This window comes from Polistes fuscatus, unplaced genomic scaffold (genome assembly GCF_010416935.1).
Source record: "Polistes fuscatus isolate 324 unplaced genomic scaffold, CU_Pfus_HIC Scaffold11, whole genome shotgun sequence".
Taxonomy (NCBI): domain Eukaryota; kingdom Metazoa; phylum Arthropoda; class Insecta; order Hymenoptera; family Vespidae; genus Polistes; species Polistes fuscatus.
Window position 1 is genome coordinate 5,906,043 of NW_025113009.1, and position 12,023 is coordinate 5,918,065.

Genomic DNA, 12,023 nt, shown 5'->3' on the forward strand with positions numbered 1-12,023 from the left:
ATTGCTATAAACACTTATAAGCTCCATAGCACAAAGACATCATATATTTTTCATTATTTCAGATAAATATTTATCCGTGCAGATGCTAGTTTTATACTAAATTTTATACATTATTAAATAACATTCTAACGTGAATTAACGAAACTACATGGACCTCATTAACGATAAAGATGATCCGCATGTATATTGCTAGCTATCTCAGATTCCCATTTATCTCCGTTATTTAATAATTTTTCCTTGTTATAGAGCATCTCTTCATGAGTTTCTGAAGAAAACTCAAAGTTTGGTCCCTAAAAGTAGAGATACATGAAAGAATTTGTTATTTGTATTAAATCATATAATTGAATAATGTACCTCTACGATTGCATCTACTGGGCAAGCTTCTTGACAAAAGCCACAGTAAATACACTTGGACATATCAATATCGTATCTCGTGGTACGACGAGATCCATCTTGTCTTGTTTCTGCTTCAATGGTAATAGCTTGAGCGGGACATATAGCTTCACAAAGTTTACATGCGATACATCTTTCTTCACCAGATGGGTATCTATTATTAAAATAATATTTGAATGCTCAAAGTCATGACTGATCTTAGTATTACTTCAATTTCTTATTATGTTATAAAATACCTTCTCAGTGCATGCTCCCCTCTAAATCTTGGGCTCAAAGGACCTTTTTCAAAAGGATAATTTATCGTTGCTGGTTCTCGAAAAAAATGAGATAATGCAACTCCAAGACCACGAAAAATTTCAAGAAAAAATAATGAGGAGCCTTGGGTGTCAAGATTCACTTCTTGTTCTGGTTTGTTAACAAAATAGTATTTATTGCGTACCGAATATGCATTCTGAATACTCGGTAGAGTTATCAGCCTAGATCCTATAGAAAATAATAATAAATATTTATATATATAGACAAAGAGAGGTTAATATATTTATTTAATTTAAAATATTGACAAACAAACAATAATAAAAGAAGATTTAATAGACATTATTGAGTGACTTTAAAAGTTTACACCAGTAAACATAATTCTCTTTTATAATAATAATAAAACTTATTTTTTTTCAAAATTGAACAATATCATTATTACGTCAAATTACGTAAATGCCCGAAAAGAAAGAAAAATATAAAACATTAATGTCTGTATTAAGTGGTAAATAATTGAATAAACTTATTAATATATACCTCTTCGAATCAGCTGCAACGAAGCCATAATTGCAGTTGCAATTTTTACGAAGTTAACTAGTTTTTTAATATTATTGTATATACATATATATTTTGATGAAACAAGAAGCGAAACTGTGTGAAAGATAATTGCAGCTAAAATTTGTTTACCCCTAGGAGGTGCTAGAGTCGCAGGCTACTATTGGTGCACTTAATAAACAAATTTATTCTCTCTCTCTCTTTTTCTTTTTCTCTTTCCCTTTATTAATATGTGAAATATTTTTGATTGATATTATTTAAACATAAATAATTACAAAATAAAACAAACAATATCTAGAATTAAATATACAAAAAAGAAAAAGAAATTAAATTATAGTGAAATGTTTGTACAATAAGAGTATACGGTAAATAATAAGCTTAGGTACATTTCAAACAATCAAATAAAAGATTAGAGCGATGAATGATAATTTGACTACCCTAAGAATAAAAAGATAATACATATAGTCTACGACACTTAACTGAAAAAATAAAATGTGAGAAAATAAAGAAAAGCAGATTGCTAATAAAAAAGAAGGAAGGTAAATATTGGTGCCTTATATATCGGCATAGATAATATTATATAATAGTAGATTTATTGTATCGATTGTTTGGCAATGTAATGATTTAAAATAAGGCGCGCTTGTCTCGATCCGTCGATATTTTCTTGATCATGGAGTAAGTATGATGGGCGAGGAGCAGATCGCTTGAGCTTACACGAGGTTCTCAATTCTTGAGTTCTCAACCGCGAGCTGCGCTTTATGATCGATTTGTCAAGAGCCGAAGCCAGTCTGTGCTGTTAAAGCCGAATGCAGGATCGATCGGTTTTACCCAAGGAAGTGTTAGGAGAATTGAAGAGTAAAGATTTCAAATTACTCGAATATGTGGGATTTATTATTCGGTTTGATCGTAGTAGGGGTTCAGCAACTTCGACATGAGTACGGAACGCAATATATTACGAAGGAAGAACTTTGAACGGTCTTATGCTTTTATCTTTATTCTTCGTTCTACGACGCTTCAACGAAAAGACCGATTGAGGATTTTATTGCCTGTGCCGTTAAGCAACGCCAAAATAAGAAGATAAATTTGGAAGGTAGAATTTAATGGAAAAAATGATGGCATCGCAAAATCAAAATATCATTAACGTGGCTTCGCCAAGCCCGCCGCCGGTAGACGGTCAGTCAGGAGCTGTTGTATCAAGTACTACAGTATCTACCATGAAGACACAATCCGTTTCTTCCTCGTTGTCGGCGCATACTAATCAACAACAGCAGCTTCAACAGTCCAATAACATAGAACCACTTGACAAAAGTTCCTCTAACACTTTAAAGGTATAACAATCGATTTATCAAATTAACCTTCCAATCGTATCTTACTAAACAAAGGATGCGTGTCTCTCTTTCTCTCTCTTTTTCTCTTATATTTGCGTGTCAATGTGTGCGTACGCGCTACGCGCTCTTCTCTAAATACTCTTGTATATGTTGATTTGATTTTTAATCAACTTATTTCTTCTGACCAAACAAAGGAGGATCTTAATAATTTCCTTTTAAATACTCTAAATTATAGATTCATATATAAAAAATATACATACATGATGTTTTTTATGTTACAGCGCAATCCAAAGATGGAGTTGAATAAAACGGATTTATTAAAACTATTAGGATATCTAGAAGGAGAACTTCAGGCTAGAGACATTGTGATAGCAGCTTTAAAAGTAATTTCATCTAATTTATTCTTATATTAAGACGCAGTCTATGTAATTATTTTTCTTACATTATACTTTGGATTATGGTATTACCAAAAGCTATTATCTACTCAGAAATAGTTTCATTTTTAATTATGTAAAATAATATATCTTATGTTTTTAAAGTTAAATGAATAGTCATTGGTAAATGATTGTTAGTAATTTTATCAAAAAGAAAAAAAAATCAAACAGAAAAGAAAATCATGTATAGTAAGCGTATGAGAATATAATTAGTTATTGGCATTTCTATGATCCTGCTTTTCAATATATTTGTATGTATCTTTACGTTGTTATATATATATATATACATTTATGTTGTATGTTATGTTGTATATATATATATATATACGTATATATGTGTGTAAATCCTTTGATTGTATAGTCAGAGAAGATGAAACATCTTCTTAGTTCACGGTACCTTAGTAATACAGCAGATCCACGCGCAGCACTTGCTCGCGATGTTGCAATTGTGGGAGGTGTTATCGGAGCAGAAGGAAATCAAATTGATCAACAAGTTGCCAGTTTGGAGGCTCTTGTAATGCAACAAAGAAGAACTCAATGCAGAATGAATAAAGTTCTTAAGGATGCCGAACTAAGGCATAGAGCTGTACGTATTTGCCTTTGGATAAACTTTTCATAAATCCATAATCATCAAGTTGGCTAGAAATGTAACAAAATGTAATATTTAGATTTATTATTTGTCAGGTGATAAAAGAACTAGAAGAAGAAAAACGTAAACATGAGCATGATACTGCTCAGGGCGATGACATTACTTATGGACTTGAAATAGAAAGAACTAGATTAAAAAAAGAATTAGAATTAGAAAAACAAGAAAAGAAAAGAATAGAACTTGAATTAAAAAAGATGACCGACACGCTAGAAGAAGAGAAAGTCCGCCAGAAACAAATAATACTCTTACTTTTGGCCGAACGTAAAAAAATTATTATGAAATATATTGAAGAGAGAAAAAGATCTGAAGATTTGGCACAGATATTGGGCGAAGAAAAAATAAGAATAGATTCTATGGCTGAGGGTCTTGAAGAAGAAAGTAAGAAATCATTACAAATGGAAGCAGAATTAGAAAAACAATTAGCACAGTTTGATATAGAGAGACAACAATATAGACAAGCTCTTATTAAAGAGGAAAAGAGAGCAAAAGATCTTGAATTAGAATTAGAAAAATTAAAAAATGAAGTAGAAGCATGGAAAGAATCACAAACGCGAGGTCTGCCAAGGGGTATTGGGGCAACTCCACCACCGCCGCCTGCAAAACCAGCAAATTTAATTGCTATGCCAACATTGAGGCCAGCTAATACATCACAAACAAGTAAGTATTATATTTTCCATTCAAAATAGGAATATAGTTATATATTTATTGTTATATATTTTATTCAGTTAAAACTTCGGTACTGGGAACTGGGACACCTATGGTCAGTAGTAAAGTCGTCCAACCTACTGCAACTGTATCTAGTGTTCCTGTCAGTGGACCAAGTAAGAATAATTAAAACGATTATAAGAGTATGTTGCATGTTTCATAGAAATATAGATGTATTGATAGTTATTGTAATAATAATAGATTTAGGCATCTTTAGGCTTGCAATTAGTTTTTGCAATACATTGATATTACATATTCTATATTACTTTTTTAAAATTATATACTTATTGTTGTGTCTCACATTTTATTACATTGTACAGCAACAGGAATAGCCAGATCGGTGACACCCGGACAAGCATTACGTGGAGTCACGTATGTGCCTAATATACCACCAACGAGTGGTGAAACTGCAGTCCCTTCGGAAACACAGGTAAATTATTCACATTTCCACCCTCATTCTACTCTAATCTAATAATTGTACAGAGCCTATTTACACAGAAAATATACTGCAAACAAATATTTTTAAATTAATAGCACACAGTAAAGTTTTAATGATTTATTATTTTTTTTTTGGTGAAAAGAAAAGTAAAAACAATCTGCATGATGCACAAACGTCTAATGTAAGTATATAGGCTCTTTATAGAAACTATAACTACTTAGAAAGAATAGTAACAAAATGATGTACGAAAATAAGGTTTGCATTTGTACAGATCACTTATACTAGGAAAGTTTCACAAGTATAAGAAAGATAATTTAGTTTGAAATAAAAATAAGAAAATAGTTCATTTGATTGCAAATAATATGAATATTTTTGCATCTCTAATTCATATTTGATAGTTTTACAAATTGACAATAAAAGATAAGGACAAAGTGATAATATTTTATAAAACAATAGCTATACAAATATTTTTTCTCAATATTCATATATATATTGTAATAGCATTATTATATTAAAAATAATTTGAAAACATTATCTTCAGTAATAATAGAAAAATTTTCTTACAACTACTAGTCAAGAAAAAAGTTTTTGCTTAGTTAACTCATTTGCATTAAATATATAATGCGTATATTATTCATCTATAGATAATTTTAGCTTTATACCCTGCTCTAGTCTTATAGTTTAACATTGTAGATACTAAATACAATGTTTTAGTTTGTAATTATTAAATAGCCACAATAAATGTACATATATATTACATTACGTAGTAAATATAAAATCTGTGGCATCAAATTATATTTTTATTGTAATTACATTAATTCTAAACTATAAAATTCTCAAAAAAGGATTTTGTTATTAAGTGAGTAAATCTATTTTTTCTATTAGTATAATTTTGCATTCTCTATCTCTTAATTTATGTTGTATCAAAGACGTCTCATTTGAAATAAATTATTATTTAAAGGTTTGAAATTTCATTAATCAATCATGCATCAATGTCTTTTTTCATTCATATATACTTGCAAAGAATTGCTCACTGCAATTTTATCAAAGATCATGAAATATTGTCAAATTTTAGTAAAAGAATAATAACGAAAATGCCACAGATTCTATGCCGAAATTTTTATTTTTTGTTAAGTATGATTTGGTTGTCCTATTTATATTATTGTTGAATATTGGTGAAACCTTGAAATATTTCTACCACAGACACTTAGTATGCCATTTTTATAAGTTACCACATCATCGATACTTAGGACAATATTTTATTATAATATTCTTATTTTATGTACATAAAATTATTATTCAGTATGTACATTAATTAAGTCCTTGATTAAAAGTTGTATGCAATTAATTTCTGAGCTTTATTTACAATTTTTTCCTGCTTATCTTCCCTAATTGCTGTCCTATAATCGCTACTGCTAAATCTATATGGTTTGGTTATATACATTTTTCAAAGAAAAAAAAGAAAAGAAAAAGGAACAATCGTTTAGAAAATCATCATCGCATGAAACATATTTATATAATCTCCAATCATGTTATGAACTTCTTTAGCTATGTATTACTATCTTAGATTAATCGTATTAAAATTTAAAAACAATATATCGCTTAATTATTTATATGATTACAAATAATATAATTTGATTATGTTCAAGTTTGATAATAATAATTTGGACACCCTAATTAGTAACCATTTACCACTTAAAAATTGCGTAATTACCATCCATTACAATTTTCATTCAAATAAAACATCTTATCATTAGTCACAACATTTTTCTAAACTATTATAACTATAGAAACATTATATAAACGGTTATCGCATACCTAAGTCCTCTTGCAGAATCTGTATTAACTGCACACTATCACACATTTATTTATTTTGATATTAATACAAAATTTCTTGTATCACTGTTTCAGAACTTGCTTGTAATGTCTATATAGAGTATATAACGTATATACTACACGAACTTCGACGCCTTTAATCGCTATTGTTTCTGTTTCTCATTGATTTTCCTGCTTTGAATCGGTGCCTTGGCGTGATCTTTTTTTCAATGTTATCTTAAATATTGGGTAATATGTAGGAATCATGTGGAGATATACTTATATCTGATTTCATAAACGTTAAATTGGCTGTGCTACATGTTCATTTCTCAGGCTATGGACAAACGACCAGTTGTAGCTGTTCCTCCCAATACCAGTGGGATGGCTAAATTAGTACCATCAACGCAAACTGCAGGGAAGCATGGTTTTCACGTTGGTTCTACACAAGCTATTCAAACACCTGGCACACTATCATCAAAAAAGCCACCTCTTTCTCGTGGCGTTCCTCCTCCAGTGCCACCTAATAAACCAGTGGTACCACCTAAAAAAGAGGCAGCTTATCTTAGGAGACCGGAATTATCTCAGTCAGCCCAGGATACAGTTAAATTTGGTAAACAGTCCTCATCTCATCCTACAAGTGGAACTGTTCCTTTGCAAGCGCAGCAAGCGATAGCTGCTTCTACTCAAGCTCCTGACGAAGAGGTCAGTAATAAGTAACGTGTTCTAAACAGTAAAATAAGTTAGATATTTCTATGTAATTCATATATTGCAGGGTATTACATTTAACGTCTATGTGATATAGTAAAATTATAGTTAAATGCGTCATTTTCTTATATTATAATATCTATATACATATATACCTACATAAAGTTAGTATTTTATAAATACAGTGGATTGTAAAATATGATTTCAGACAAAGCCACGTTGATTTATCAGCAAATAAAACCACAATCATGTATAGAAATTTTACAAAGTCAAAAACCATGTATCGTGAGCAATGCTTGGAAACTATATTGGGAATATATACGTTGGTATCATTTTACATTTATAAGATTGACGAAGAATTCGGATTCAAGAAGATTTATATACTAGCTAATTTCACTTTATGTAAATATATATATCATAGTAGTACTGCACTTACAATTGTATACTTGCAGAGTATTTAAGTGGAAATTAAATGTATGAAGAAATATATTAGGTCAACTTCATAGATACTTTAGAGATTAGGAACATATATATTATGTTAGATAAATTAATGCAGAATAAAGATCACGTAACTTTCGTCAAATTTTATGTATAAAGTTTTAGATTAGATTGAAAAAAACAATTTCTTTAATGATAAATTAATTATTACTGCAAAATCAGTATAAGGAACATTCGAGAAAGTTACATGATTAACATTCTGTTTTATTATGCTGATGATAAAAACGGATATAAGTACGAACGTATAGTACAATCATCATAAATAATTCAAACATTCTGGAACAGACAATATTATGCGACATTTTATTTTTTAATCGAATTATTTTTAAGCTCATCAATTTTACTAAACTTAATGAGTATTCTTTGCCCAAAAGAATATGTATCTTGAAATGTGCAATATAGTAAAGCCTTTATTGTACTAATACTGTACTCATTTTGAAAATGTAGCATAGTACTGTCTTATCTAAAATATTGTGTTTTTAAAAATCGCTGGATATTGATGCAATAGAAAATTAAAGTGCATAAAACATTGATAAATGAAATAATTTTTAGTTAAGTAAATACAAATACGTATGTGCTATAATCACTGCCTTGCCTCGTTTTATTGCATACATTAATAATATATATGTTGAAGACGGTATCAAACAAGACCGTATGAACTTACAAAAAAAGCATTGCAAATTTAATCATTACACAATACTATCATTGTTCATTTCCTGATACATTGAAATTTTACTATACGTATATGTTTAAGCAAAGTAAAGTGGAACAAAATGAAATGACACAATAATAAGCCTGTTAAGAGTACAATTAAAAAGCTTCATCGACAATACATTCAATACGTGAAAAAAACAAATGATTTGCAATTTATAAAGATTGCTAATACAAAGTGAATTTCACTTATCTGAGAGTTCTTTGTTATTTACTAATGCAATAACTCAAAGTAACTAAAATTAAAAGGACTACTTAAGTACTCTTGACTTGTGTATATCTGTAAAAAGAAGAAGGAAATAAAGAATGCTAATTCAAAATTATTTCATTCTTCTAAGACAAGAAATTGACTACAAAAACAATCTACAAGATTGATACAGAGGTGATACAAATGCCTACGTTGTGATTTTTATGTGAGACTCATTATCAAAAACAAAAGAAACATATATAAATGTGGTTTATCTTCGTGGTTTATTACATTTTTTTTTATTATTATTCCCTGTAAATTTTCATATCTGATTAAACCTTTCACAATGTGGAAAATCAGTAAATATAATCTCATAATGATTATACAAGTTTGTGCGATTAATAAAATTTAACTTACATATCTCTTCATGGTAATGATACCTTTTTTATAGCGCAATGGTTGAGTTTCAGTCTTATTGTTATTAAAACTCTTGCAATTGTCGTCGATGCATTTGTTGTCTTCCATATCAAACTAACTTTCTTTAACTCAACCATTGTCATTGATTATAAAAATGCAAGGAATTAAATGGAGATCAATGTTTGCAAATTAGATTTATCTAAGATCTGTATATATGGTACTTATTCAATAACGAATACGATTTTTAAGTATTATCGTTTTCCATATCAAACTAACTTTCTTTAACTCAACCATTGTCATTGATTATAAAAATGCAAGGAATTAAATGGAGATCAATGTTGCCAAATTAATTTTATCTAAGATCTTGTATATATGGTACTTATTCAATTAACGAATACGATTTTTTAAAGTAATTATCGTTATTTGTTTCTTGATCTATAAAACGACGATATTCTTCAATATTTTGAAATATCTTTTACTCTTTTTGTGATAGTTAATATAATTTTAATTAGCAATCAGTTCTGTTATAATATTTTTATTTAAAGCTTTTTAAATTTTCATGCCTCACAAACATGTATTTATAAATGGCATGTATTTTAAGACAAAAATAAAATTTGTTAAGCCATTATAATAATGTCATTCCAATATTCTAATAATCTATTTGAGAAGCAGGAGTGAGATTCGTCCAAGGATACATTTGTTATATCTTCTTCGTTTTTGACATAATTAAAAGAAAACGGAAAAGATCTTTCATATTGCTTATTTTATTAAATTTTCTTGTAAAGTTTCGTCAGCATTTTGTAATAAATTTATTGCAGAAAAATTGCGCTCCTTTTGATAATTAATAAATTGGAAGTAAAATGAAAGCAAAAGAAAATAATACAATAATATAATATATAATATATAATATATAATATATAATCATATTTTTTTCGATTGCTTAGAAAATAATTGAGTTAGAGAGCTGAAATTTTCAGCAAAACTTTTTCTTTTAGTAAGGATACTATAGGCTGAATGCCATTTAACAACTGGTTGAGGGTCTGAGTTACAGTAATTTTAGCTATGCCTTTTAATTATGTAGACAAAATCATAATATTAAACACGTGCTTCTAATTTGCATTGATAAAACAGATAATATTAAGTCTAGATTCTTACCACAAATAAAGAATACAGAAGTACATAGAGGGTCACAAGTCCACTTCTCTCGTAACTACATTCATCTTGGTTACCAACCTGGCAACTAGTGGACGAGGGTAGGTACTTAACGCGATGACGGTACAATACTATCAAAGAATACTGTATTCTTGGATAGTATATGATAGTATATGATAGTATATGATATTTTCTTTGATAGCATATATAGTATATTTATACTGTAATAGAAATTGAAATAAATATTTTAAATTTTTAATGTATAAACGTGTGTGTGCCTTCAGAAATGCATTTATATGTATATTTTAAAATGAAGCAATTTAAAACACTCAAATAAAAAAGAATCCAAAAGGTTTGATGATAAATCCAACGGCGATCACCTGTAACAAGAAGAAAACGATATTAATCATACAATCAAGTGATACAATAGCCTGATATATAATTCGTCCAATTCACTGATGCATTTTTCAATTGAATTCTCTATTTATATTTATCAAATCTATATTTACTGTTGCAAAATTAAATTTAAACGCGTGACTTTACATTTACATAAAATAACTAAAAATAAAGAAATAGGAAAAGTAAAAATACTAAGTTACTATTATAGAAAAAATAATATCTATTAATTATTGTGAAATACTTTTAAACTGCCATTATATAGAAAAGAAAAGCAAATTTAATAAATATGAACACAATGAAACATTTTAAGACGAAAACAAGAAAGAGAAATTACTGTAATATTACCGAAACGTTATTTAAGCTTAAAAATTAATAACAAAAATTTTAATATTTCTGACTCTAACTAACAACAATAGCATCTTTTGGACGATTTTAACGGACACAAATTTGGTGTCCCCAAGGAGATGGAATGGTCCATCATCTCCAATTAAAACTACAAATTAATGACGAGCAAGCAAGCAACATAATAAATATAAAATATGACTAGAGAGCTATTCTCGAAAAGTTCGAACTTGCTGTTTGAACCTTTGAAAAGAGCTCAATAGTCTATGTAGTTGCCCTCTTCAGCCACATTTAAGTGGGGGCCTCTTCGGCATAAGCCTCTTCGGCATTAGCCTCTTCTTTCTTCATGCCCTAAACTCTGCTGGAGGCTTTTTTTAAGCGCATTTTACAATACAAAACCGCTACAGTTACATTTACTCGAATGCCAACAGATATTTGATCTAATCGATGTACCTATTATTAACACTTTGCATTTAAAAGATTAATAATATCAAACAAAAGCAGAAACTTTGTCACACATTTATGGTCTTACTTTTTTACTCGACCACTTTTATCTTATTCACTTTGTATTTACATATATATATAAAAAATGAAGTATTTTCAGTAGGAATTATTAAAGAGCAAAGCGTTAATATACTTAATATTAAGTTAAGTATCCAACGTATTCAGCTATCTTCACTTTTTCGAAAAAAAATTAATTTTTAAGAAAACGCAAAGACTTTGGAATCGTTAAAGACTTTGGAATCGTTCGATACTGATATATCTCGCGTACAGGATCAGCAATATGGAAAAAAATAAAAGAAATATTTAAATGATAAATGAATCTAAAGGTTGCTGAACTTTGTATAATATCCGGAGAAGAAATTTCCACTCCTGAGTGAAAATTACAATCGCGCGACTTCTCCGGTCTCTACCTACTTACAATTAAATAAACATTCACACCTAAGTATGCTACCTGCCTGCCAATTGCCCATATTTAAAAAGATCAAATAACATACGTACCCACCCACTCACTCCACGATTCTCTCACATAACACCAGGG

The 12,023-nt window shown here is 29.1% G+C and overlaps 2 protein-coding genes and 1 long non-coding RNA gene across 4 annotated transcripts; 1 reads left to right on the top strand and 2 right to left on the bottom strand.

The window, feature by feature from the left end:
* Positions 1 to 17: 17 nt before the first annotated feature.
* Positions 18 to 1,300, bottom strand: LOC122526201 (NADH-ubiquinone oxidoreductase subunit 8). Its single transcript, XM_043649435.1, has 4 exons — positions 1,183 to 1,300; positions 630 to 876; positions 355 to 547; positions 18 to 290 (listed from the first exon to the last, which is right to left on the bottom strand). Exons 1-4 carry the CDS (start codon positions 1,208 to 1,210, stop codon positions 159 to 161), a joined length of 600 nt encoding a protein of 199 aa, XP_043505370.1. The 5' UTR covers positions 1,211 to 1,300; the 3' UTR covers positions 18 to 158.
* Positions 1,301 to 1,800: 500 nt separating this feature from the next.
* On the top strand, positions 1,801 to 8,958 carry LOC122526198 (CTTNBP2 N-terminal-like protein). 2 transcript variants are annotated; one of them, XM_043649431.1, is made up of 9 exons: positions 1,801 to 2,528; positions 2,810 to 2,911; positions 3,324 to 3,548; positions 3,647 to 4,268; positions 4,337 to 4,432; positions 4,637 to 4,746; positions 4,898 to 4,936; positions 6,904 to 7,272; positions 7,484 to 8,958. In XM_043649431.1, the coding sequence occupies exons 1-9, from the start codon at positions 2,301 to 2,303 to the stop codon at positions 7,496 to 7,498; spliced, it is 1,806 nt and encodes a 601-aa protein (XP_043505366.1). In that variant the 5' UTR covers positions 1,801 to 2,300; the 3' UTR covers positions 7,499 to 8,958. The 2 variants fall into 2 exon arrangements, with proteins under 2 accessions (XP_043505366.1, XP_043505367.1); XM_043649432.1 differs by lacking the exon at positions 4,898 to 4,936 and having other exon boundaries at positions 1,803 to 2,528.
* On the bottom strand, positions 2,607 to 2,879 carry LOC122526202. The gene is made up of 2 exons (XR_006305988.1): positions 2,789 to 2,879; positions 2,607 to 2,708 (listed from the first exon to the last, which is right to left on the bottom strand). It is a non-coding gene; the product is annotated as an uncharacterized LOC122526202 (long non-coding RNA).
* Positions 8,959 to 12,023: the final 3,065 nt, after the last annotated feature.

Bases quoted from the DNA above. Each gene is read 5' to 3' on its own strand.
- LOC122526201 (XM_043649435.1), bottom strand. From the start codon at position 1,210: ATGGCTTCGTTGCAGCTGATTCGAAGAG. The intron at 877-1,182 runs GTATATATTAAT...TATTTTCTATAG, and splicing joins GTTGCAGCTGATTCGAAGAG to GATCTAGGCTGATAACTCTA. The intron at 548-629 runs GTATTTTATAAC...TTTTAATAATAG, and splicing joins GGGGAGCATGCACTGAGAAG to ATACCCATCTGGTGAAGAAA.
- LOC122526198 (XM_043649431.1), top strand. From the start codon at position 2,301: ATGGAAAAAATGATGGCATCGCAAAATCAAAATATCATTAACGTGGCT. The intron at 4,433-4,636 runs GTAAGAATAATT...TACATTGTACAG, and splicing joins TGTTCCTGTCAGTGGACCAA to CAACAGGAATAGCCAGATCG. The intron at 4,937-6,903 runs GTAAGTATATAG...TTCATTTCTCAG, and splicing joins ATGATGCACAAACGTCTAAT to GCTATGGACAAACGACCAGT.